Source organism: Podarcis muralis, chromosome 7 (genome assembly GCF_964188315.1).
Source record: "Podarcis muralis chromosome 7, rPodMur119.hap1.1, whole genome shotgun sequence".
Lineage (NCBI taxonomy): Eukaryota > Metazoa > Chordata > Lepidosauria > Squamata > Lacertidae > Podarcis > Podarcis muralis.
Window position 1 is genome coordinate 34,869,290 of NC_135661.1, and position 26,331 is coordinate 34,895,620.

Below are 26,331 nucleotides of genomic sequence, written 5' to 3' on the forward strand. Positions count from 1 at the left end.
CTCTGTCCCCATTGCACACTGATTTTTTAAAAAATAAAACTAGAGTTCTAAAATGTGTGGAGTGCCTCCCAAAGTACAGGAGCCTTCCAGCTTTCAACAGGCACCATTCAACTCATGGAGGCTGATCAGAATTTTGACGGGGGTGGATGCCTGCACCTACAACCCCCTCCTGCATGAACACCTAAAGGATACTAGATCTTAGCCTGAGTAAGAAGGGGGAGAAGCCTGGTGCTGGCAAGAAGCATGATAGACAGAACAGCAGCCACCACTTTAATTTCTCAGGAATCCCCTTGGGCCCTATGTGAGAACCCAGAGATATTCTGGGGGTAAATGAAGATGATGTCAGGCCCTAAAATACAAATGAAGTATTTTTTAAAAAAATCAAAGGGATACCAGAGTCAGCCCAGTTGGTCATTCTAGACCCTGACATTTGCCCTACCATGCCAGGTGTTGAAACTGTGCCAGCCTCCATGCATTTGTCCAACCCCTTTCTGAAATCATCCTAGGCCCACTTGCTTGGCTGGAAGGAGTGGACTGTACTGGCAAGCAAACCACTAAGCTTAAGGATGAAAATGGCCACTTTATAAAACGCAAGGCACTTTATAAAATATTTATTTTTGGTAATGAGATTAGTTTTTAAATGTCAACAGAGAAATTATGGTGTGCTTATGAACTATCCTGCCATTTTGATTATTGCAGCAAGATACTGATAGTAGGAGGAGGAGAAGAAAGAAATATCTCTACCATTATTATTCATCATCACCAACATCATCATCTTCATCAAGTTTGCTTTTTTACCAACTGTATTGTTGGCTTCCTTAAAGACAGGAGATGCAAAAGCAGAGAAACAAACAAACAAACAAAAAACTGCTGACTTTACTGAAATATTAACAAGGTATAGTTAAAACTTTTGTACACTTATGCAAATGAGTTTGCTAGAACAAGGGGAAGGAAGAGGGTCCCCCCAGGGGAAAAATAAAATAAAATCAACAAAGTGAAAAGATCAACCATCCCTTCTGCAGCATGACAGCAAGACACAAGAGGCAGCAGCCTGGGAATTGCGGAAGATGAATTAAAAAAATAATAATACACACACACAACTCTCCAAAGTTTAAGTACATCATGGTTTATAAAGCTAATAGATTTAAATGAGGCATGGTGCACCATTCCATAAAATGATTATATATACCAGGGGGCTGCAGTAACATTTTGGGAGAAGCGTTAACCTCATAAAATACGTATGATGCGGAAGGCCGAGAATGAGAGTATTTTTGGTGCGTCCCTTAAAAGTTAGAAGGCTGAGCTGAGAATTTCAGAAATGGCACAAGTTCAGGATTAGAAATGCAATGGTAATCATAGTGTTGACGATGTGGTGCTCCACACTGTAGCAAGTTCCACACTGAAGGTCAAAATGTGAGCTTTTGATTGTGTTCTGTCTACAACTGATAATATCAAGCCTACTTTCCCTAGAAATCTCCTTACATTAAAAGCCAAAACTGCATCTGTTCAGCCACCGATTACTGGAACAGGAGGGTGCCGGCATCCAAGAGGGAGTTCCCAGAGTCCTTGTGCCTGAGGGCTGGCCTAAGGTATCTGGGAGCATCAGGGGACTGTGGACTGCAGCCTGCAGCTGTCACCACCACCCCTGCCGAGAAATTGCAATGCAGGCTTTCACCTGCATATATGTGAATGGCACATCGTGCAGAGATTATGGGGTGTGAACCAGGATGTTTCAGCCAGCTCCTGCTTTGTTACTGGCTAGAGACCACTGCACTTATTTGGGCAAAGTAATGCCCAGGTGGGGTAGTAAGAACCACTGCCACTCGCTGGGTGCCTTGGGGAAGAAACAGAATTGGTGCTATAGAAGCAAGCTGGGAAAACTAGGTTGCAGAACTAAGGTTAACATTGTTTGGATGCCACTTAAGGCACCTGGCACTGTCAGACAACAGGTGAGGTGGCAACTCTGTGTCTAGGCTATACCACTTCAGGCAGGAGAGTGGGGCGGGATGTCACCTGGCTCAATGCTCCTTTGTACATACGAAAAAAATCCCCGAATCAAGAAAACTGGTGCATTATGCAAAAGCCTGAGCTGAAACCCCTTCTTCTTGACACCTCACTCTCTTTGTGCAGGTAAGAGCATTCAGTTGACTGCCATCTCAAGTGGCAGCAGAATTTACCCTCCTCATCTGAGGTGTGGCAGACTCCTTACTCAACCCTGCTCAGCTAGCACTGAACAAGGCAGAGCTGCAGATTTGGTTCCCTCAACCTCCAGATATGGCTGGACTCACCCCTGATCTGGCTGGCTGGGACTGATGGGAGTTGGGACTCCAGCAACATCTGAAGGGTCACAGGGATCCTCACCCTCAAACCTACCACCTCCCAATTTCCCAGCCTTCTAGCTGCCTAAGAGCCAATGGTACATCCATGGTCCAGATTCCGTCATGCTTTTGCTACAGGCCTCATCCTGTCCATGATTTGCATCTCCCAATCCTGAACCCATACTTCTCAATCACACCCAAGCTGTAATGAAAAACGAAGAAATGTGCTTGGTTGGTTGGTTTGCTTGCTTGCTCTGGGTTTTCGAAAGGGAGCCACAATTGTCTTAAGTGTGTGCTTATAAAACTGGGAAAGGGGTGGAGGGGAAGAAGAGATGGAGGATGTCAAAATGTTACTTGAGTTTTTGTATGCTAATCTTTCCTTAAATTATTAACCAATGGGAAGAAATTATTTACATTGTGCTCGGTGTGGACGTGGCAGTGCGTTGTAAGGCGTCCTGTCAAGCGAAATCCTCAGAGCGAATGATTAGAGTTGTCGGGTCTTATTTATTTATGCTGCCCGTACTCAGAGGACCTTTTTTTTTTTTTTAGATTGCACCCAGAGATAGAAAGAGAGGGAGAGGGAAGATTTTCTGATGTTGCAAGGAAATAAGCATGGGTTGGGGGGGGGGAGAGACGGAAGATGCTCTTGATACTCACTCAAAATGAGGTTATTTCCCACATATAATAACAACTGGAACAAATGGCATAGATTTGCATGTAATCTTTTTTTAAAGGTACCTGAAGCTCGGTCTGAAAGAAGAACTTCTGTGGACACTGGGAACAATCGTAAATTTTATCCTCTTGCCCGTGGACAGCAAAGATATGTTGCTGCAATTTATTTGCCTGTACAAAAACTAGAGGAACAAAAAAGAAGAAAAGAAACAGCAGCGTTGTCAGAGAGAATGACCAGCATAGTTGAATTCATATGGACACCTGTGTGCCTGTACCTTTGGCCTGTTGCCAAAGATACAGGAGCAGGCTTTGTCCTTCTCCTCCCTTCCCATTCCATTTATTTACAAATTGTGTGTTAGATCCAGACCCACGCTACTATTTACTACTTTATTACTTTTTAATTTGTAGACGACCTATATGCCAAAATGGCTTCTAAGCGGTCTACAACTACACAACCAATGCATAATTAAAATGCACAACAACATTAAAGCATCGTTAATTAAACTATATCATAAAACAAACAATTAAAAAGTGTAGCAATTGAATCTATTTAAACAGTAAAATCGTAAGTTCAGTTCAGGGGGATGCTTGCCTAAACAAATGTGCCTTCAGAAGCCAGGGCAATGGCAGCACTGATTGGGACCTCTTGTCTTTTAGCAGAGACACAGGAAGGGCTTTCCACAACACACACCGGTGCCACCAGTGGAAAAGCCTGCCTCTGTGTTACCATAAGCCAATAACCATCAGGTGGTGGCAAAACTCAGCACTGTCATGGTATGTGCCTGAAAAGCAGCACCACTCCGTACCTGGGCTGCAGCATTTTCAGTCACATGCAGGAACCGCTGAAATGCATTGGGCTTGAATTAGGCATGTTTAGTGCAGATATACTGATACCCTACCCTTTATGATGACAAATGATGGCATGGTTTGGGGAGATTTTTTTGAATGTGGGGGATAAGGGAAGACCTGATTCTGCAGCCTGCTCCCAGTCTCTTAAGCATGGTTAAGATATAAGATCATTATGGCTACCCCAATACACATGCACATGGAAATGAAAGGGTGCTTTATGAATGGCTGAAAGAGTTGCCCAGATTTCCCACGTATACACAGTCATGCACTGAGTATAGCATGAACATTTACTTTACACTTCACCCTTGGATCACTTGTCAATGTTATTTAGAAAACACACAGAAGAAATAGAATATTGAGACCCCAGCAAATAGTAATTATAACAAGAATCATCACTGTGGTCTGATGGCATAGGACAGGGGTCTGCAACCCGCGGCTCCGGAGCCGCATGTGGCTCTTTTACACCTTTGCTGCGGCTCTGGGGCGGATACTAGAGAGGGGAGGAGGCACATTGTGCGCCCCGACACTCCCCACTGTGGCGGGCGCTGTACTGGCTGTGACGTCGCATGGGGGCGGTGCGTGCGTTAGTCACACACTGTCCCGACGTCACCTTCCCACCCGCTGTCAGATCGGAGGGCAGCGGCGCGCATGCTTTAAATGTCGCAATGGTTTTGCGGCTCCCAGGTTTTTTTTTCTTTGGAAACGGGTCCAAGTGGCTCTTTTTGTCTTAAAGGTTGCAGACCCCTGGCATAGGATGTTCCAACTTAGCTGAAGCTAAGTAAGTCTTGGTTTGGGCAGTGGCTGGATGGGGGACCCCCTGGAACTCTATGGATGCCACTTTGGGCCAGTGCAGTCATAACAACTCTAGTGTAATAAACCATACTTTCTTGAGCTCAGATTCCTGCTTAGCATTAACTTCATTTAGATCCTGGTTTCATAACTTGGGGCCTAGACAGTGATTAAACCACAGTTTCTCAGTGAAGATGTAACATAAAACTGTAGTTTAATGAAGAAAGGGGTGGTGTGTGCATGCAGGCTTCCCCCCCCCCATTTTTTTCCTTTTTGGTGTAATAAACCACAGTTTACTAGAATGAGATGGTTACACCTAAGTTTGATCTTCTGGTTCCATGATGGAAGAAAGGCAAAATAGAAATCAAACAAACAAACAAACAAAAATGCTTAATACACCACTTTTAACACTGAATATGCATTATGAGCATTGCACATTGGTTATTTTATCAATCCTGTAAGAGTGATCACTAGTACTCAATTTAGAGATGGGGAACCAGGGCTTGGCATAAGTGACTTGCCCAGGAGAGTTAGCAAGGTCAAGGCTGTCAAGGAACCTGAACCCAAGTCTCCCACATCAAGATCCAATACGACCACACCGTAAAATCACTGCACATTGGAATACAGAAATAATTCTAAATGTTCCCACCAGGAGGTTTAAATGACTGTGGAAAATACTGCCCAGTAAGAGGAATGAAGGGGAGAAAGGCCGCCCTTCCAGGTAGCTCTGGTTTGTGAGATCATATTCAAAAGCTTTTCTGGTAGTGGTTTCCCCCCTTCCAAGGAAAGGAATACTGTATTTTAAAACTCCCCTGTGTGTCATTTCCGGATCAAGCCATGCACACAGAGGCTTGTCTGGGTCTGACTGTCTTACCTGTAAAACAAACAGGGCATTTGAATGTGCCTCCCATCCCCTCGAAGCTGTGCTCAATCAGGTGACACAGGAGCTTTGCCGGAGAGTCAAACATCTGGTTACACAGCTTGCACTCATGATTGATGCCTTCCTCTGCAAGGTTCAAATGATACAACTTGTTAGTGACACAGCAGATTAGCGTCTGAAATGCAGTAGTCGGCGAGAAATCACAGCACTGGATTGTATGGTTTCCGGGACCCAAAGATGCTGTACTTGCAACACCGCCTCCCCCCCACCCCTTTACAAAAGCATGCGTTAGTATGCTTGTAGTGTATTCAGGTGTACAGCCGCAAGTCAAATTTGAGGGGCATTTCTATTTACAGCCCTGATGGAAGTGACATTGTGATCAAACCACCAGTAACATACACTCCTGTTTCCTCAGGCTTGTGACACAATGCCATGCCTCTACGCTCCGCGAAAACAGAAGGAGAGACACCAGACACAACAGCACTGCTGCGGGCATATAAAACACACGCACATATATATTATTAAGAATACTCAAACCCACATCGAAAAGTGCAGGAGGTTCAGGTGAGGCCGTAGAAAACGGGAGGCCAAAATGCTGCTACCTTCAACTCATTTTGCATTGTAACAAATTCAAGAGAAGGTGTCGATGCTAAAGGAACAGCAGGGATCCTGAAATGAGGGTTTGAGCCAGCCAAGTTAGGGGGGAAAAAATCCATTCTAAGTGGGGCAATTAGTTCCTCCCTCAATGAGGATTTGTATTTCCTATATTGTCCACGAAAACAAAATGTGTTTAACCTTCCACAATTCAGGGACAGAGCACACAATATGAGAACAACAACAAAAACTGTGTGTGTGTGTGTGTGTGTGTGTGTGTGTGTGTGTGTGTGTGGTACTGGTGCTAGGGCTGGCAACCCACCTAAATCAACTGTTTGCAATATTAAGCCCTATCTGGAAGTACCCAGGTTACTCTCCCGGAGCCAAAAACAACAGGTAGGGGGAGGGAGTTCAGAGCAGGAAAGGCTGGGGGCTTTTTAAAGCCCAAGGGCCACATCCACTCCTGGGCACCCTTCTGAGGGCCACATACCAGCAGGCAAAGGGCACAAGGGCACGGCAACTATGTAAACTTTACAAGGAGGGGTTTTTCTACACACACTCACACATCCCTCTCTATCCTCTGTCCAGACAAGCAAGAAGCATTGTCACAGTTCAGGGGTATGTCCCAGCCAAGCAAAAACACTCAAGGAGGATGCAGAGCCAGTGAGGGGTGTGGTGTGGGGAGAGTGCCGAGGGCCGGAAAGAAAGGCCTGGAGGGCCACACTTGGCCCGCAGGCCTGAGGCTTCCCACCCCTGATCTAGGTTCCTTCCAGAGAGATATTTACTGTGGGATGGGTGCTGCTCAGGCATGTATGTTTTTTCAGAGTACACAGAACACAATGGACATCAAAATGTCAGTCCATATCTCCCCCCACCCCACCATAAGCAGATGTGGCCCTCAAGCTGATAAATGTTTTTTAACCCCTGATATAAAACATATCTGGTCAGGGGCAGCACAGGTAGGGCAGTGCTGATAGGGGTCCCAGCCACTCCCCCGTCTAGGTCTTATTAACGTCAATATGTTTGCTGCATCATGTGCCTCCAAGACCATGTCCGGTAGCATAGTTTCTTCATGGCTTAGAGAACTATTATTTAAGCACATTGGATAAAGATATAGAGAGTGCAATCTTTTGAAATGAAAAGAAACGGGTTATTAGCCACAAGCTGGGATGAGAACTGAATTGCAATCACCACTACCTTCATATATATCCATTTCCAGAAGTCATGTTATTCCATTGAAGCAAAAATAACCAAATGCCTCGTGGCATCTTAAAGATTAACAAATTTATTATGCCATAACTTCCCACAGACCAGAGTCCGTGCATGAGGTGCAACTGGCAGGCATTTACATATAGAACACTTTTGAGCTTCACATACATTAGATCACTAAATTCCTTACAATAGTCCTGTAAGGTAGGCAAGTATTATCAGCCCCATTTGGCAGATGCAGGGCTGATGCAGAGTGTTTCTTAGCTATGGCTACCTAATGACATCACGGCACAGGTGGTCTTTGAACCAGGGGCCTTTGTGTTTCACAGCCCACTCCCATACACTATACCTGCTCTCCTCACAAGCCAAACAACCAAACACATGTATGGGAATTATATTCCCAGTTTTCACATATTTGGTTAATGCTAATTGTATACCATTTGTGGGCAAGTCTGGAAGTATTTCAAACAGTTAAAGCTACGACAAACAAAACTCAAACAAAAAAAATAATAAAAACATAATAGGTTCCCGCAGATGTGGAAATTCGTCCCACTGGAGGCAAGACCTTTTGATTTGCAAATCCACTTCTGAATTATAAGGCCTTCTTCTCACCAGTTGGGTTTTTTGTTGTTGTTGCACTCCCACAGGAGTCTATTATATATTTTCTATGTCAATGAATCCATCCAGAAAGAAATAAAAAAGGAAGGGGGGGAGAGAGAGTGAGTTGAGTAAGAAAGAGGAAAAAGAGAGGAGAAATTCCTATGATTTAGCATGAGAAACAGTTCCCTTTTCTCAAATTCAAAATTAAGAAAAATACCCAAAAGATGTGGAGAGGAATTGCCGATACTTTCTTAGCATCATACGATGGTCAATGTAGCGCAGTGGTTCTAGAAGTTTGGATTATGGGGGCTTCCAAGTTCAGAACCCCACTCAGAAACGAAGCTCACTTGGTAATGGTATTCCATTCACCTTCTGTCAGCCCAATCTACCTCACAAGGTTGTTGTGAGAATACAATGGTGGGGGAGTGAAACATGTGTGCAACCTTACTGGAGCAAAGGTGGGATATAAATATGCTAAGCAGAAAGAAAGGAAAACTGAGAGCTAGAACCATGGTGAACTTTGGAGGATGGTTTTCTCATCTAAAAGATTGCATGTGGAAATGTTAAAGAAGTGGAACGGTGCTGGCAAGATAGTGACTGGACATGCAGCACTAGGGTTTTTTTTATATAAAAGAACACACCCAGTTATTTCCTTCCTGTGCCTGACATGTATGGGAGGGAACGTCGTCAGATGGAAGCGGCGTCACAGGTATTCATAGGAGAGACCAGCCTAACAGGTAAAATATGGAACCCATCTCATTTTTAACATAAAAAAGCAGATTGCTACCACTTGCTGTGCTGGTGTCTCTCCATATTATTCTCCTTAACCCCGCAATCTGCTTGTGGATCTATTGATTCAGTGCTGAGCAAACACGGCATCAAATCACAGATTCTTAAGGTCTCTTTCTCTGTCTCCCAAGTTCAGAATAATAAGCATTAATTTTACACTTCATTTCTCTGCACTAGGGGGGGGGGAGAGACAGAGAAAGAAACGTGGTCCTTGTTTAAAACAAGCAGACCTGCGGGATTTTATCAGGCAGAAACTATGTCAGGCCAAAAGAGGAACAGAGCGCTTTGTGTAAAAGTGTCGTGGGGAGATGATAGTATTCTGTAATGTTCCCAGTACCTACTTTTGTCTCCAAAAGCATTTGATCCCTGGCAGACACATATACTTATTTCCATACAGGTCTTGAGGGAAAGCCAGTAGGAATGAGAGCTGATTATCTGAATCCTGAAGGTGAAACCTGGGTGGTGCCCAGCAATGCTAAAGGCAAGCACAGGGGCGAATATGGAGGCACATAATTTACTGCCTGTTGGTGAGGATTAGTGAGTTGCACTGACCCGGATGAACTGCAGTGGCGAGGCTCCGGCTCCCATTGTTCTTAAGTTCAAATGCATTTGCATGGTGTTGATAGGACCACGCTTTGCTGCTGCACTTCCTACTCTCTCGCGCTGCCTTGCTTAGTGCAGTGGCACTGCCACGCCTTGACATTCAAGCGATTCCGGTGGCAGAAAATGTGCACCTGATGCAAGTTGCAATGAGTCTCTGAGCCCGTAAGAGAGATGACAGTGGCAGCCTCCTGGCAAGGTCTCCATATAATTAATAATACTGTGTGGAGCCCATGCACTTGTAGCCCCTGAAATCCTAATTATAAACTGTATTAATGGCAATGCAAAAGGAACAACACAAGTGGCATAGGCTGACACCCTATCAAACCAAGAACAAAGGAGAGATGTGTACATGTAGGAAAAAGACAATAGCCTTTACTGCTACTTTAGAAACAAATCAAAACCACGACCTCTCCAGACTGATTTAATAAAACAACATTCTCCCTTAAGGGAAAGGGTGGGGGGAGTAGCCTCCTGCTTCACTGTGAAGACATTTAAAACAACCTGACACTCATTTTTGACACCTGCATGTAAATCACACACTGTTTCCTTCCCAGAACAGTCCATTTCTGCTTCATTGCAACAAATTAGGGTAATGAAAGCAGATGAGTTTTACTTGTAGGAGTGAAGCGCATAAATCCCTTCCTTAACTACACTCCTAATGAATACAGGGATGCTGAAATCTGGTGCAACCAAATGTTAAATATCTATAACCCACCCAGTTCAAAGATAATGTGTCTTGTCCCTGTTATCTTGTATATTGTTGTTTTTTTTAGAGGGTCAGCAAGTGAAACTTCAATTGGCACTGGAATGGACAGCGCATTAGTCTTATCAGTTACGGAACAAGAAAATGATTTGCAGTGGTGATTCCAGGATTTTGGGGAACCTCATTAATGGCACTAACATTGGGCCTCCCTAACCTAGAAGACACAGAACGCGCACACCAATAATTCTCTTAGGTTGCATTTGATTTACTTGGCCACACTGTGCAAAACAGGAAATGGTAGCCCTGTTTAAGTAGTTTAATGTACAAACCGATTCAGGAGTTTACCTTCCACAGATGTGAGCAGGAGAATGAATGAATGAAATCAACTTGTATCACAAAGGAGCCTCTCTAAAGAAACCTGAACGAGGGAAGCACTCATTACACACTCCAGACAGACAACACAATTGCGGTATTGATTTGTCATTAAACACTGCAGTGAGGATAACGGGACCAAATTCTAGGCAAAGAATCGTTTAGACCATTGGCAAGAAAGAAAGCCTTGGCTCAGCTAATCTAATTGCTATTGCCATGTTGGAATGTCAGTACTTCCATTTTTCATTTAAGAAACCCCTGTTTTTACAATGTCAAGATATTAGCCTGTTTTCTATCCCAAAATGTACCATGGTCTTGTTACCCCACTGAAATCGAGGACGAAAGCTGCATCTTCCTCCACTTTCTGCAACTGTTCCCTAGGGCCTGGATCAGGTATCATAAACCTTTTCAAACTCAGGACCCACCTTTTAACCCAAACATGTATTTGAAGACCCATTTTCTAATATTTTACTATATATTTACATGGTGGCAGTGCTCCTCCCCATTCCAGGCAGAATTGGCTGATTCAGAAACTCTTAAGTGAAGAGGGCATTTTATACTGCATTTCCCCTCCTCCCCAAATGCTCCTCAAAGTATTCCAACTTATCTCCTGCCATTTCTTCTCCCCTTTCGCAATTAACTTGTACCCTGTGCATATGCCTGAACTGACAGTTTCTTTTATCTGTGTTCCCTGTTCCTTGTGGTACATTCACTTCCCCCTCCTCTACCAGCTTCCCTGCCTTAACCCCTTCCTCTGTTCCCGGTGTATTACTGCTACTTTTGGAGCTGCTGCTACTAGGATCTGTCCAACCCAAAAGCATGAGCAGGTGGTGGGCTTCAGGGCAGAGGCCCATTGGTGGCCCCCAGCTCACAGTTATTAGGCATATTCAAAGCCTGCCCTTCACTATTGCTGCTCTCAGGGTACAATGCACAAACTACAAAATTACATAAAATCAACCAAAAAGAAATTTTAAAATGGCACCTCAGTTCACCCATAACACTCTCCCAGCATCCTTCTGGGCCCCTTCCTATGAGCATTTTCTCAGCCAAGTGCCTTTGGAAATCACAAATGAATTCGGGTGGTCTTTGCGTGGGACCGGTGGGACAAAAGCAACTGTTCAGAACAGAACTCTGACAATTAAGGAGCCTGGGTTTTTGAAGAGCATGGGATTGATGGCGTGGACAGCAAAAGCATCACCTGGGGAACTGGGTGTAAGTCCTCCGAGGGTTGATGGAGGTCAGTTACTATAGCAACAGAGAATGAGCTCAACCTTGTAACTGACCCTTATCTTTTTTTGATCTGTTGGCCACTTGGGGCCAGAGCTGGAAATCAACTGGAAAATAATCCAGTCACATATCATAAAGAAAACTATCTATACTTATTTAGCCAGGTAGAAGCTGAAATCCTTTGCTTGGGTGGTTTTGCTATACTTAAGTGCCTCTCACCTTTAATGTCTGTGCAGCATTTCACAAGCCTGCATATAAGTAATCTGCATTAACAGACTATGCAGGGACCCACCTACTATGCATGCTGAGAAATTCAGCACAGCTGCACCTATCTGGATTTATGCATTTCTTTAGTTAGCTAACTGGGAGGGTTACAGTCTGCCTTCTGACGTTCAAAAAAAGTCCACAAAGTAGAATGCAAAAATAAGAAATAACAGGGGGGTTGTTTTGCTTTTTAGACACAATATAAAATAGAATAAATTCCTGCACTTATAGAAAATAAAGCACACTAAACAGGCAGGGGTTTAAGAATATCAAAAGCCAAGTGCTTTAGGAAATAAAAATATACCATCTTGACATCTGAAGGGGGGAAGGGGGTGCCCAATGAACTTCTCTAGGGAGGGAACTGCACAAATGGGGGCCACCACCGAGAAAGCCCATGTTCCCCAATGGACCTCAGGATATGAGGGGACCAAATGACTGCAATAACACCTCCAAAAAATGCAGAGCTAGCAACATGGCTCAGCATCTACCAAGGGTGCATACTTCTGCTGGGCACTGACAAAAGCTTCCTAGACCTGCTCCTCTTCACCATTAAAACTGCAAAAGGCCAGTGAGCCCCTGTGGCCGATAACATTACCAGTGCCTTGAACCCTCAGGCAGCTATGCTCGGGTACCATCTTGTCCCGTACTCTAATATATATATATATATATATATATATATATATATATATATACACAGTGGTACCCCGCAAGACGAACGCCTCGCGAGACGAAAAACTCGCAAAACGAAAGGTTTTTTCGTTTTTGAGTTGCCTCGCAAGGCAAATTTCCCTATGGGCTTGCTTCGCAAAACGAAGCTTGCCCAGGGGACAGCGGGTCTTCTCTTTTGAAGCAAGGGGCGGCGGGGAGAAGCGATCTTCTCCCCGCAGCCCCAGGTCCGGGGACAGCGGGAAGCGCTTCCCGCTGCCCCCGGACCTCTTTTGAAGCAAGGGGCTGCGGGGAGATCGCTTCTCCCCACCGCCCCTTGCTTCAAAAGAGGTCCGGGGACAGCGGGAAGCACTTCGCGCTGCCCCCGGACCTCTTTTGAAGCAAGGGTTTGCGGGGAAAAGCGATCTCCCCGCAGCCCCTTGCTTCAAAAGAGGTCCGGGGGCAGCGGGAAGCGCAGCGCTTCTTCCCCGCTGCCCCCGGACCTCTTTTGAAGCAAGGGGCTGCGGGGAGATCGCTTCTCCCCACCGCCCCTTGCTTCAAAAGAGGTCCGGGGTCAGCGGGAAGCACTTCCTGCTGCCCCCGGACCTCTTTTGAAGCAAGGGGCTGCGGGGAGATCGCTTCTCCCGGTGCTCCGAAGCCGGGCGGGGGGGAGGGAACACCTGCCCCAGCCGCCCCGCTTCGGAACGCTGCTCCGAAGCGGGGCGGGGGGGCGGGAACCTCTCACCCCGCCGCCGGGCATCGGAACGAGGTCCTGAACCTCTTCTGAAGGCAGGCGGGGGCAAAAGTCTTTGCTCCCCCCGCCTGCCTTCCCGGGACAGCGGAGACTTCTCCGCTGCCCCGGGGATCTTAAAATGCTGGCGGGCGGGAGCGAAGCGTTCGCTGCCGACCCCCAGCATTTTAAAATCTCCTCGGGGCAGCGGAGACTTCGCTCCCGCCCGCCAGCATTTTAAAATCGCCCCGGGACAGCAGGGGCTTTTAAAATGCTGGCGGTCGGCAGCAAAGCCCTCCTGTCCCCGGAGCTTGCGGGGCGGGAGGTGGGAAGAAGGGCTTTTCTTCCCACCGCCAGCCTTCAGAACAGCCTTCTGAAGGCTGGCAGTGGGAAGAAAAGCCCTTGTCCCCCCCCCCCCCAGCCTTCAGAAGAGGTCGGGGGACAGACTGTCCCCGGACCTGGTCTGAAGGCGGTTTCCCTAGGAACGCATTAATTGATTTTCAATGCATTCCTATGGGAAACCGTGCATCGCAAGACGAAAAAACCGCAAGACGAAGAGACTTGCGGAACGAATTAATTTCGTCTTGCGAGGCACCACTGTATATATATATATAGCGCGCTGCTGGAATTGGTTAGTTTACCGAGACCTTTGCTGGCCACTGTTGCAAGTTATTTGTCATTTGTGCTGATTTATCTTATTGCTGTTATGGTATTTTTAACAGGTTTTATTGTAAACCAGCTTGAGAAGTTTTCATAACAGGTGTGTGTGTATGTAGATCAACAGAGAGAAAGCATACACTGCAGTTCAACATCTGGTGGGACAGAGGTTCTCAACCCCTGATTTCATTGCTACACAAGTGTTATATTTTGTCATTCATAACTCAAGGAAATTTCATCTGGTATAATGAGTAAAGTGCTGGATATGGAAATCCCAGCTCAGTCTTGAAGTTCACTGTGGGACCTCGGTGAAGTCTCCATCTTTAGCCTACCTATCAGAATTAAGGAGGCTCACATCCATATGATCATAATTTGAAAAGCTACCTTCATATAAAACATTAGAAGAGTCCAGAAATCCACTTTTCCACACCTCGTCTCCCTCTCTCTGACTTGCTATCCAATTCACACATCTCTAGCCAAAGCCTAGCATACTGTTGGTACTGAATTAATGTTACATTAACGATATAATCTTTGTCATCATCCTCATTATCTTGACCTGGAGGAATTAAATGAGTGAAGTCACCGGAATGGAGAAGTTAACAGATTGAATTCCAGGTATTTGACAGCTTTGGATGCCTTTTTAGATTTTTAGAGACACACACATATTGGTGACAGGCTACTCAGTCAAGATTTTTTGTTTCATTTTAGAATAAAATGTCCTCAGAGACACACAGCAATGGTATGACTTGGAGGTAAAAAATGACATATTCTTGTTTCAATAAATGCTTTCCTGATGTGTAATGTTTATTATGCTAAAATCTGCTTCCATCAGTACTGGCCTGAAACTGTAGCTAGTGCTGATAATCAGATTTAGTCCTGAATCTTGTCATACTTGGGACTCACCTTTAGTCCAAACAATTGGGGTGGGGACTCAGTTTTTAGAAACCATTTATTTGTATGGTGCTGCTGCTCCTATTCTTAACCCACCTTTGGTCAGGCTGTGATCCAGTAGTGAGTCCCAACCCACCACTGTAGACCAATGAGTAAAAACACACCATCATTCTTATGTACATGAATGAGGATGAGAAAGCATAGAAAAAAATATTGAAGACTGGATTACTGCAACACAGTCTATGTGGGGCTCCCCTTATAGTTGGTCCAGAAGAGCAAGTTAGCAATGCTGCAGCATACTGCACTAACAGGAGTGAGATCCCACCAGCATACAACACCACGACACATCTGCTGTAGCTGTCAATTTGCTACTGGTCTTACTATCAGCAAATAAAGCACTTAACAGCTTGGGACCAGTGCACTTGAGGGATTGCCTTGCTAACTCAACTGCTTCTTGCAAGTACCACACAATGTTCAGTCCACATCTGCAAGGAGTCAAGCTTTTCAGTGTGGCTGCACTTGTGTGTTTGGAAGTCCCTACCTATTCCCATCATGTAGGCACCCTATTTCGTTTCAGACACCTGCTAAGCACTTTTCTCTTTTGACAGGTCTACCTAGACATGCAAACAAGTTTTCCTGGTATATATGTGTGTGTGTGTGTCTTAAATTGGTTTATGTTCACTACTTACATATTCTTTGGTTTAGCAGTTTATACAGTATTATAAAGGAATAAATAAATGTGTCTGGCAACTTGGCCCTGTTGAGCTGCAGCAAAGATCTGAAGAGGGTGCTAGCTCTACTCACACAGGCTTCTCTACACGACTGTGTGACTCTGGGTGTTCCTGACTGTGTGGAGGAGTCTGCGCAGGCACAGCTGGTTCCCCCTGGAAGAGTCCTTTTTCTGAGTTCCAGGTTGGTGGAACTGGCTAGGAATGTGACATCAAAGAGTGAGGACTATGTCTTGTGCACATGGAGAAGACCTGAAACTGCCCAGCATAGAAGAATCTCAGCGTGTGCTTCAAAGAATAGAGTGCAAAGCCATACAGACCCCGAGAGAGAATTGGCACCAGAATTGGCCAGGATGAGCCCTTTGCCATCTTGTAACAGAGAAAGGAGTTTCTGTTTATTATTTTATTATTTTTCCAACCGAAGAGGGCACAGGCTTGTTTTCACCTGCTCTGGAGGGTAGGACTCGAACCAATGGCTTAGTTACAAGAAAGGGGATTCCAACTAAACATACAGGGAAAACATTCTGACAGTAAGAGCTGTTCACAGTGGAACAGTCTCCATCAGAAGGCTGTGGACTCTCCTTCCTTGAAGGTTTCTAAGTAGAGGTTGGATGGTCATCTGTCACGGATGCTTTAGCTGAGATTCCTGCCTTGCAGGGGGTTGGACTAGATGATCCTTGGGTCCCTTCCAGCTCTACAATCCTGTGATTCTGTGATTCTATTCCTCTTCCATAGGTGGGACTAAAGCACGAATTATTAATTTAACATACAGATTCACCTAACAAGACTCTAAAGAAAAAGCAAACCAAGGCCTTAAGGTTGCTTAGGAACTTCCAAGGCCTATCCATCTACAATCTGAACCTTCTAGGGATAAAGAGAAGAAAAAGCTTTGCCAGGTGGGATACAGCCTATGAATCTTGCACTGCCCATACCCCTTATCCACAGCTCTTTGTGGGCATGCCATTTTTCATTGGCATCATGTTGCTCATATTCTTTGAATCCCTCTGTCTTTCAGCTGAAATATAATTTTTCATTCAAAATACATTTATATGATCTAGGCTGGCACAACACTGATGTATTTTATGAGCTGAAGATTCGTTAATAAAATCTTCTATGCCTACTTCAATCTTATGACAATTTTACTATTATGTTTTCAAGGGATATGAAAGCTGTCCACAGTGGTTAGAAACATCACTTTAATGAAAAATGGTAACGCTGGGAGTTTGATACGTCTAGATATTGCCAAAAAAAAAAAAAAAGTAACAGAATGAGCTGCATTTTCAAAGTGTGCATTTGGCTTCAGATCAACTTCTTGGTGGAAGAAATTAATTATGTTCCTTATTCAAGTCTATGTGGTTCGTGCTTTCCTGCAATACAGGGGTTGGGAAAGATTTCACCATTAGGCTCAGGCAACCAAGATAGAAAACCTGGTTTTAGAAAGGGCCCTAGGTATCCATAAGAAGGAATCTCCAAACCTCTGCAAGTTTTGCTGCAATTAACAAACCATCCCCTGTTGCATTTATGCAATCCGCTCTGTCACTTTTGATCCTGAACAGCAGTTACAATATGGAGGAGAATCTGTACATCTTCTTTGTTGGGATGTGCACAAACTCCAGATATAGAAAATGCTCAACTTCGCTTTCCACACACTGAAATCCATGGCAGAAAGCACTAAGGCAAGTTGATTTAAAGATGGTTAAAACCTGTATTTCCAGCCCATGCTAATTTAGCAAGTTTTTACCCATATTTCTGCTGTTTTTCCACACAAATCTCTATGGTTTAAAACAGGGGTCAGCAGACCATGTGGTGGGCCGGACTATTTTTTTTGGGGGGGGGGGGTGAACGAATTCCTATGCCCCGCAAATAACCCAGAGATGCATTTTAATAAAAGCATACATTCCACTCATGTAAAAACACTAGGCAAGCCCCACAAATAACCCAGAGATGCATTTTAAATAAAAGGACACATTCTACTCATGTAAAAACACGCTGATTCCAGGACCATCCGTGGGCCGGATTGAGAAGACGATTGGGCCGCATTTGGCCCCCGGGCCTTAGGTTGCCTACCCCTGGTAAAACAACAACTACTACTGCTCCTTGCAAACCAAAGACCAGCACTTCGGGCAAAGAGCAGGAACACAACACTTCTTCTTGCTGTACTACTTATCCATTTGAACATAGAGGACTCAAAGCCAGGATCCACCACCCAGAATCTTAAGTGGTGCAACCCATTCTACTATCTCAGATTGACATCGCTTTCATGGATAGACCAGACTGAACAAAAAGATGGACTCTGGGAACAGTAAACTTCAAACAAAATGCCTGGAAAAGCAACCACAACCACACACACACACACTGAATAAATAAAGTATTTCCAGAGAGTTTCAGGTTAATCAGAAATGTGGTGCACGTAATCTCTTGTTGCACCAAACACAAATATTTAGAAAGAGATTACCAAATAATAATAGTAAAAAACACAAAGCTACAGTATTTGTATTTTGAATGTTAATTTGACATAAAGAAGTGTGCATGAGGGAATGTTTATAATCAGAACTCCAATAAACTCACAAATGACTCTAGTATTTTATAAGCTTGTTAGGAACAAATCACTCCCTTAGCTTATATTTACTTACTGATGAATCATAAAAGGCCTCAATACACAACGAGTAAATTCAAAAAAGAAAAAAAAGGTTTTCCTCTGGTTTTATCAGCAAGATGTATTCTGCAAACCTTGCAAATGGCGCTGTGAATTCTGTCACCTGTCATGTGACAAAAGAACAGCTCCCCCTAAGTTCAACATGGGAACCTGACCTATGTTGTCTCTTCCCCTACCCTACCAGCCGCAGAAGAGGCATCCTAGTTTTCAAAAGCGCAGAACTAGTTATCTCCCCTTGCCTCCTGCCCTTCTGTTGCCTGGAGAGCAGTCTTTGGGAGCACATCCAGGCGTCCTAATCTGCATAATGATGGACCTCTAGAGGGATTGTTCTGTCTTACGAAGAGTCGGAGAAAATATGCACTGTCCTCTAAAGCAAGTGCGGCAGAAACCAGCACAGAATCTAAAGGTGGAAATGGATGCTACACAGAGACCTGAATGGGCCTCCTGTTTGGTCCCCCCAACATATAAATCCATAGGGCATGGAAAATGTGCAACACTTGGGCTTAGTGCCAGAACCAAGGCTCCCGGCTTTGTGTACAATTTTCGAGTCAGATGAGTCAGCAGGGCTGTGGAGTGGGACATCTCTAAAGAGGCTAGGGCAGGGGTAGCTAACCCTTTTTTGGCTTGAGGGCCATACTGAGAGTTCACCATCCCTCTGAGGGTCAAATGCCAACACACACACACACTTGCAAATTCACAGAGCACACAGCACACACTCATCCCGGGGGGTGGAGCCACACATACAGGAAGTACGGCACACACCCTTTAACAGAAAAGATTGAATTTCCCTGGTTTCACTTTAGTGGAGGTGCTCTAATGGAATGTTCTCCCTAAGGAGGCAGCCCCAGCACCTATTCTACAAGCTTCTAGACACCATGTCAAGACATTTGTATTTACCCAGGCATGCTAAATATATGTATCATTATTATTTAGATTTCTATTCTACCCTTCATCTGAGGATTACATGGAAGTTTAGAATATAGAAACACAAGAACACATAACGTAGTAACAAACAAAAACAATACCCCCCCCCCCCCGTTTTAAAGGCCATAGATTGTTTAATTAGCCAAAGGCATAGGAGAAGAGGAATGCTTTTGCCTGGAACCTAAAGATATGTAATGAAGGCGTAAGGGGAGCCTCCCTAGAGAGAGCATTCCGCAAGAGGGGAGCCATTGCTTCATGATTTCATTGCTGACTTGCTGCGCTGCCGCCGCGCGATTTCTGTTCTCATCCTCAAGCAAAGTTCTTAACCCGAGGTACTATTTCTCGGTTAGCGGAGTCTGTAACCTGAAGCGTCTGTAACCTGAGGTACCACTGTATATAAAACCAATACTCAGACAATGGATTGATGTGTTATCAAATACAAAATATAGTCGTACATTAAACCCCAGTCTGAAGACTTGTTTGATGATCATCTGCAACCTTTATCTAAACAAGGTTAAATATTGATACTAACACACACCCACACCCCTAAATATCCCAGACATAAGCTAATGACATGACACTATAAAAACTGTTTTTGAATAACCTTTTACAAAAACATATCAAGGAAAGATCTGTTGGTGAGTCAAATAACAATATCAACCAGCATGTCAGGAATCATGAGAACTACACACTTCCCATGGTTCCCAATGCCCCTTCACCCCATTCTTCTCCCTTCTTCCTGAAATGCTTGCTCACAACAGCTTGACACCTACGATCAATGGCAATTACAAAGCCTGCTTCTCCACCCAGGGGGAAGAGCTCTTGGCTTGGGGTTGCTGGGACCTTGCAGGGAGGCTTCTAAACGAATTTGGAAGTAGCTCAATTTGAACATACATTCTTCAGATTTATCAGAATCTTCCCCGTGCCAGTTGCATACCAAATTACTTTGAACCACAGAACTAAGTAGGAACTTTCCCAATATGGCTCCAACCCTTGGGACCTGGTCACACAGAAGCAAGATGAAACACTGGGAACACTATTTGATACAGTAGACTCATCTAGTTCTATCTTTACATAGAGATATATAAAGATGTGCATATCTCAACAGGCTCATAAGCAATATGTTAATACAAGTTGTGTATGGGGAAGAAAGAGCTGGCACAAGGGTATTTTTCAGATAAATGTAAGTAAGTGATCTGCACAGTAATGACTGCATTAGGTACGTTTGCCTGGCACTCTTATTTATGGGGCTAAACTATTATTGGGGGTTATCAGACCATGTGTTTTATTAAACACACACTTAAAGCACCTAGCAAAGCACTATGCAATAACATCTTGTGGTCTCGAAAGATGGATCCACTTACAGCCGCCATAAAGTTGCTGGCTACATCTAGTCTTCAGTGTTTACAGCAAAGACACAGTAGCTATGTAACTGAGGCAGGTTTAACAAAAGTTATGGGAAGTGCAAAAACATTTTTACTCAAATTTCCAATTTTCATCTGGAAAACTCATTCGTCATAAATGTTGCTGTTTCCAAAAATCAAAATTCAGATGGTGTTCATTTTATTCTTAGTAAAAATTATATTATATATTAAAAAATCAGATAGTGTTTTACACAGGTATGCTGAGCAACAACTTTCCCTAGCACTTTTTGCAGGACCCAAACATGCATCAAAATGCATCAGTAAACATTCCAAGAGGCCTACAAAGAAGGCCAAACCTCTGCTCATATTGCAGATGGGAAGGGCAGAATGTGGCTGGTCTAGGAGTGAAGACCTAGTAGGTTCATAGCATGGCAAGATCTGAACTATGAACTTCCTGAGCTCACAAATTCACTGCCAAACATTGAATTAGCATGGCTGAGGCTGTTAGAAGCTGCAGTCCGAAACATCTGGAGGGCACCGGGTTGGTGAAGGCTGCTACGAACTGTCAGAGTCGCTCTGGCAAAATTTACCAGCATTATTATATACCTTTGAAACTGCCACTACAGACAAATGTACTGCATTAAAATTTGGCCTAGAGCTCCCTTGAGGAAACATTTGCTGCGATTTGTATAACAGTTTATATATTTATGCTATTTAATGGTACAAAGCAATAATTATGACTTCATTCACTGATAAGCAACAGCATTACATAAATCTGAGGCGGATTTGGAACACGCCAGCTTTGTCAGTGGCCCGACTAGTTGTAAATTATGTTGCTGTTAAAAAAAAATATTCTAAGCAAATATGAGGGAGCAGCAGGAAGCTAATAATGTGCCTCCAGCTGTTCCAGTTAACCTGCAAATGTGGCCATCTGCACCTCAGGAGAAAAAACGAAAAGAAGAGATAGAGGGAGGGAGAAAAAAGGAGAGAAGCCACCGCCAAAGCACGCACAAAGCCTAGGCCCAACGCAGTAGGAGTGACCTTGCTCCTTCTGACCAGACAAGCGCATACACAAAATCAGAAAAAAGTTACTGAAGAATAAAAGGACCTTTTCTCCCCCTCATATCATATCACATCACATAGAAAAGAGATAGAGAGAAACAGAAAAGATTCTCTCTCCAAGGCTTTTATTCTAGAACATTCTGTCTTTTACCTCAGGGGTTATTATTTACTGCATTGCAGGCCTGTCTAGTGAACAGGTTTTCCTCACAACTTTAAACTGCAAGTTTTCAGGTGTTTTCTTTTAAAAAAAAACTTTTTAAACACCTCTTCACAGAACTCACCTTGTGTTATTAAAGAGGAACAGAGGCAGAGAAGGAGTAGTTATTGTAATATATTTCATTCCTGCTACAGATGATTCAAAATAGATCGGCGGGACATAAAGGGCAACCCGTCAAACAAGACAGAGGTTCGCAGATATAAAAGGCACAGATCTCCCAATGAACACAGAGGCTTAGTCCTAAAGCTTTAGATTTGTGGAGAAAAGGAGGTCCTTAAGTGGGGACCTGTGAGTTGCTTTTGGGAAAATATTATTTGAGTTGAGATGCAGAATTTTTAAATAAAAAGATCTGGGTCACGAGAAATTTGCGCACACACACACACACACACACACACACACACACACACAATATCTGGCATTGGCCTTTCCTTGATGAACCTCCTGGGACTGAAAAGTATATTTTTTTTCTATAGCTACATTTTAGTATTCTGTTAATAATACGCTTACATACCCTCCAACATTTCTCCAATGGAAATAGGGACATCCGAAGGGAAATAGGGACAATCTGGGATCAAATCAGAAACTGGGGCAGCTTCTGTAAATCCGGGACTGTTCCTGGAATATAGGGACACTTGGAGGGTCTGTGATTAGTGACAGTCATACTGTGCCCACTCCCGTGGCGTCTTACACCTAACACCAGCCAGGCAAACTCTTCCCCCATCTCTTTGCTTGTAACTGGAAGCCTATATAGTGATGTTCCCCAAGTCATGGTTCAGGAGAGCCATAAGAATGACAAAGAAAGCAGGTGGAGGGAATCCTCCCATCTCTACCAACCAATGCCATGCAACTAAATTTGCACCAGATTTGTTCATTGTGGCAGCGAAGCTGTGCAGGGAAGGAAAAGAAGGCTACGTGATGGAGTCAAGACCTAGTTGCTAAAACAACAGGAGAGCAGTCCACGAGGTAGCTATAGTCTGCCAGGCTTACGGTGGCTGACTAATCACCATTTTTGTTCTTGGGGTCCAAGTGGGTGATCACAGGAGGCTCTGTGGCAAAAGTGGCATGTCTCTGCCCTTGGATCTGGTCCAGTCCAAGGGCAGAGTGTGTTCCATAGTCCCTGTCCCACCCAGAATCTTCACTGAGAGATGCTGGCTCTTCTAGGTCCCATCTTGTACTGGGTGTGTGAGAGAGTCTGTGCTGGGCCCCTCCTTCTCTACCAAGGTGGTCCTCATCTGACTGAGTCTCTGGGAGCAGGTGGACCCTGAGTGGTAGTAAAGCCATATGGGCAAAAGCATCCATAGCTGCTGCACGTTAAAAGCTGATAAATTATTAATAATAAGTTGGAGTGGTGTTTCCAATAAAGGAAGTATTAAGTTACTCAAGGCGTCTTACAGCCCATTCATATCTAGGAAGGAATCCCTGGAGAGCAGGTGATTTTTCTAGAAATCTTACAGCAATTCCCGGGCATGGCAGGATGAGTTCCACCTTGTCAGTCCTAATATTTAGCCTTCACTGTGATTTCTTCCTAGTTTTAGTGGGTTGCAAAACAGGCCTGTAGGCTGAGAATAGCTTGAATGCAGCTCTCTCCACCTATCCCCACCCCCTGTCTCATTTTTGGAGGGATTTTTTTTTTAATATGAATATACTGTCAAGGATCTGAGATATTAAGAATGACAATACATTATTACTGCAGCAGAGAGATCTCTAGGGCACGAAAGGTAGGATTTTAAAAACCAAAGTGAAAAATCAATAGTAATGCACAAGAATTCATAAAGGAAACGTGTCAGTCTGCATCACCGAAGACAGGCTTTAAGTTGCGTTTTAAACAAAAATGACAAGTACAAGTCGTTCTAAAAAGGAGGTGGTGGAAGAGGAGGAGGCTTAAATGAGAAGGTCTTTAATTATTACTGGGGAGATGAAAGGAGGGGGGCTCTGCCGCTGTGAACCAAAGAAAACGTGTGGCAATTAAAATAGAAATTTTCAACAGGGGCTGAAATTTCAACAGGGTGAGGGCAGCAACATTGGCTCCGCCCAGTGACTAACCCGCACCGCAGCCCAGACAGGGGCAAAGGGCTCTCACCCCACGCGAATAATAAGAGAGGCTCTGGCACAGCTTTTCACACGCCGGGTGGTGTTGTGTGTCCAATCTTACAGTCCTCTGTTGGAAGGGTTATCAAGTCCAAACCCAATTTAATGATAAGGGACTCCTGAAATTGCTCATTAACAGTGACCACCTGGACAGCGCATTGGAAAGGCACGCAACTCACCTACCTGGTCACAGTCTTCCCCACTATGGAGAGGTGTATTGAATTTCTATTTTAATTGTAGTGATTATTTCTAAAATTTACACCAGCACGTATACATTAGTCAATGCAACTTTTTATGCCCACGCATCTCGGCATCCTTTCCCCCGTACCTTGGTTTATACAGCTGAGATGCAAAATAAGGGGATGGGAGCTCTGCCAAAGAGACAAAGTCGGGACAAGGTAAAAGAGCCCTTTGCTTGCATTTTATTTTGGAAGAAAGTGGTGGAGGTGAAGAACAGTGTTGGGGGGAGGGGAATCCTTGGGATTAGAGGTCAACTAGGAATCTGTTTGAGGCTATTTTCTGATTATTTGCACCTGTAGAATCCATTTAAATGTACGCAGAGTTAATAGAAACAAACACACACACATCCACCAATTTGACTAGTCTTCTCAAAGGGACTCCCAGCCTACTGAAGACAAGTTTCCCTGTGCACTTTTCAGCACCTGCTCAAAACATATTTGTTTAGACAATCTAATGATTGCTGTTAATTAAGTTTAAATGTTTAAATTGTTTTTTAAAAGTTTTTCTAGATTTTAAACCGAGAGGTTTTACTGCAATCAAGCGGTACATGAATTTCTTTATATAAAATAAATAAATAGTTGTTTCATAGAAAGGGCTTTTCCACATAGCACACGGACGTATGAGAAGGCAGTGCTTCAAAGCTCAAATGCTTGCTCCCACCTGATTCTGCCCACCCAATAAAACCAGCCTGCGTTGCTCTGATACATGTTCCTTCACCATCTGACATGGTGGTTGGGGAACACATGGGGCAGGGTCTTTTATGTTCTGGTGCCAAAATTTAGAACTTCCTCCCACCCACACCTTCCCTCTTGATCTTGTTTATACTGGCCTTCCTCCTTCCCATGAATGGCTCTTATCTGGCTGCACTGTGGTTGGTGCCCCAGCGAGATTTTCCCGCTGCTCTGTTTTCTATAATTATTTTTATATAGTGTTGTTGATCTGAAAAACTGGCTTTCGGATTTTCATAAATACATGATGAACTTTCCAGGTGGCGTCAGGCAAGCTGTCCTCTTTCTACTGCAAGGATCTGTTTGAAACATGTACATAGGTAATCATACCCACCTTATACAGTTGCTGTTGCCATGATTACTGAGATAAAGGCTATACAGCGCTTTGGGCACTAAATAAGGTGCATTATCATAGCTCAAAAGGAACAACATGGCAGCCTAGCACCATCTGTTTTCAATTAGTTATTAAACAGATTATGGGTTGATTAAGGAGACTAGAGCAGGGTTCCTTTTATTCTTTCAATATCCATGAGTGCACAACAGAAAAGCAAAAAAAAAAAAAAACCCACACACACCCAAAAAACCTGCCATATTAAGTGCATGATCCAACGTTTTCTCACCTGGCCTACTTCTCACAAACACAGGTGCAGCATCAGCTGATGGCCTATTTTCTACTGTACATATACTTAAAAGATGTGTGGTGCAAGTGGCCGATGGCTGTCATGCCAATCAAGCTTCTTTGCCACTGGAGAGGCAGTAAGCATAAAGCAGTGGAGGAGGGTGGCCTTCAGGGCCACTTTGTGTGAGAGGTTGATGTTTGTGTTTGCTCCTCCATATACAGAAAACTTTTGCCATAGTGCAAATGTTAAAAATATAGAAGAGCATGCGAAGGAGACCTGGCTAGGCAGGGGGCCTACAAGTTTAGGTTTGTCAAGCTTAAGAGTGGGGCTCAGTGTGCACTTCCAAGTGCTGTTTAAGGCAGCCATCTTGACTCACGTTCACTTAAATTCAAATTAACAGCCAAGGCAGGCAAAGTAAACAAGAATGAAAGAGCACAGCAGGTGACTCCAGCCTTGTGAACCTAGTCTTGGAACACGTTTGAAAGCTCAGGTCCAAGATTAGAGATTTCTAATAATAATAATTCTGAGTAAGATCTTTTTTTCCTTTACAGAGTAGCAATCTTTTTCTTCATGAAAAACAAGTTTGTGGTGATAGGTGGAATATAAATTTAAATAAATATTTATTTCAATGTGCTAAAATTTGACAAAGGCTGCAGTCCTATAGCCACTTACACTGGTGTAAGCCCTACTGAATTCAGTGGGGTTTATTTTTGAGTGGACTAGATAAATAGATGATAGATAGATAGATAGATAGGTAGGTAGATAGATAGATATAGATACGATAGGCAGACAGGCAGGCAGGCAGGATTGCAAAGGGCCTAAAATCAACATACCCATGACAATTGAGTTTCTGAGTGGTCATTGCTACGATATACTGTACATACATGTGTGTGTGTCCCTGTGAAAGCATGT

At 43.9% G+C, this 26,331-nt stretch overlaps 1 protein-coding gene across 4 annotated transcripts in view; it reads right to left on the bottom strand.

Moving 5' to 3' along the window:
- ZNF423 (zinc finger protein 423) overlaps positions 1 to 26,331 on the bottom strand; it is a 305,068-nt gene that overhangs the window by 34,797 nt on the left and 243,940 nt on the right. For all 4 annotated transcript variants that reach the window (XM_077931522.1, XM_077931524.1, XM_028740205.2 and 1 more), the window contains 2 exons: positions 5,503 to 5,634; positions 3,057 to 3,172 (listed from right to left, as the gene is read on the bottom strand). In XM_077931522.1, coding sequence (XP_077787648.1) covers positions 3,057 to 3,172; positions 5,503 to 5,634 — 248 coding nt within the window. The remainder of the gene's footprint in view (positions 1 to 3,056; positions 3,173 to 5,502; positions 5,635 to 26,331) is intronic.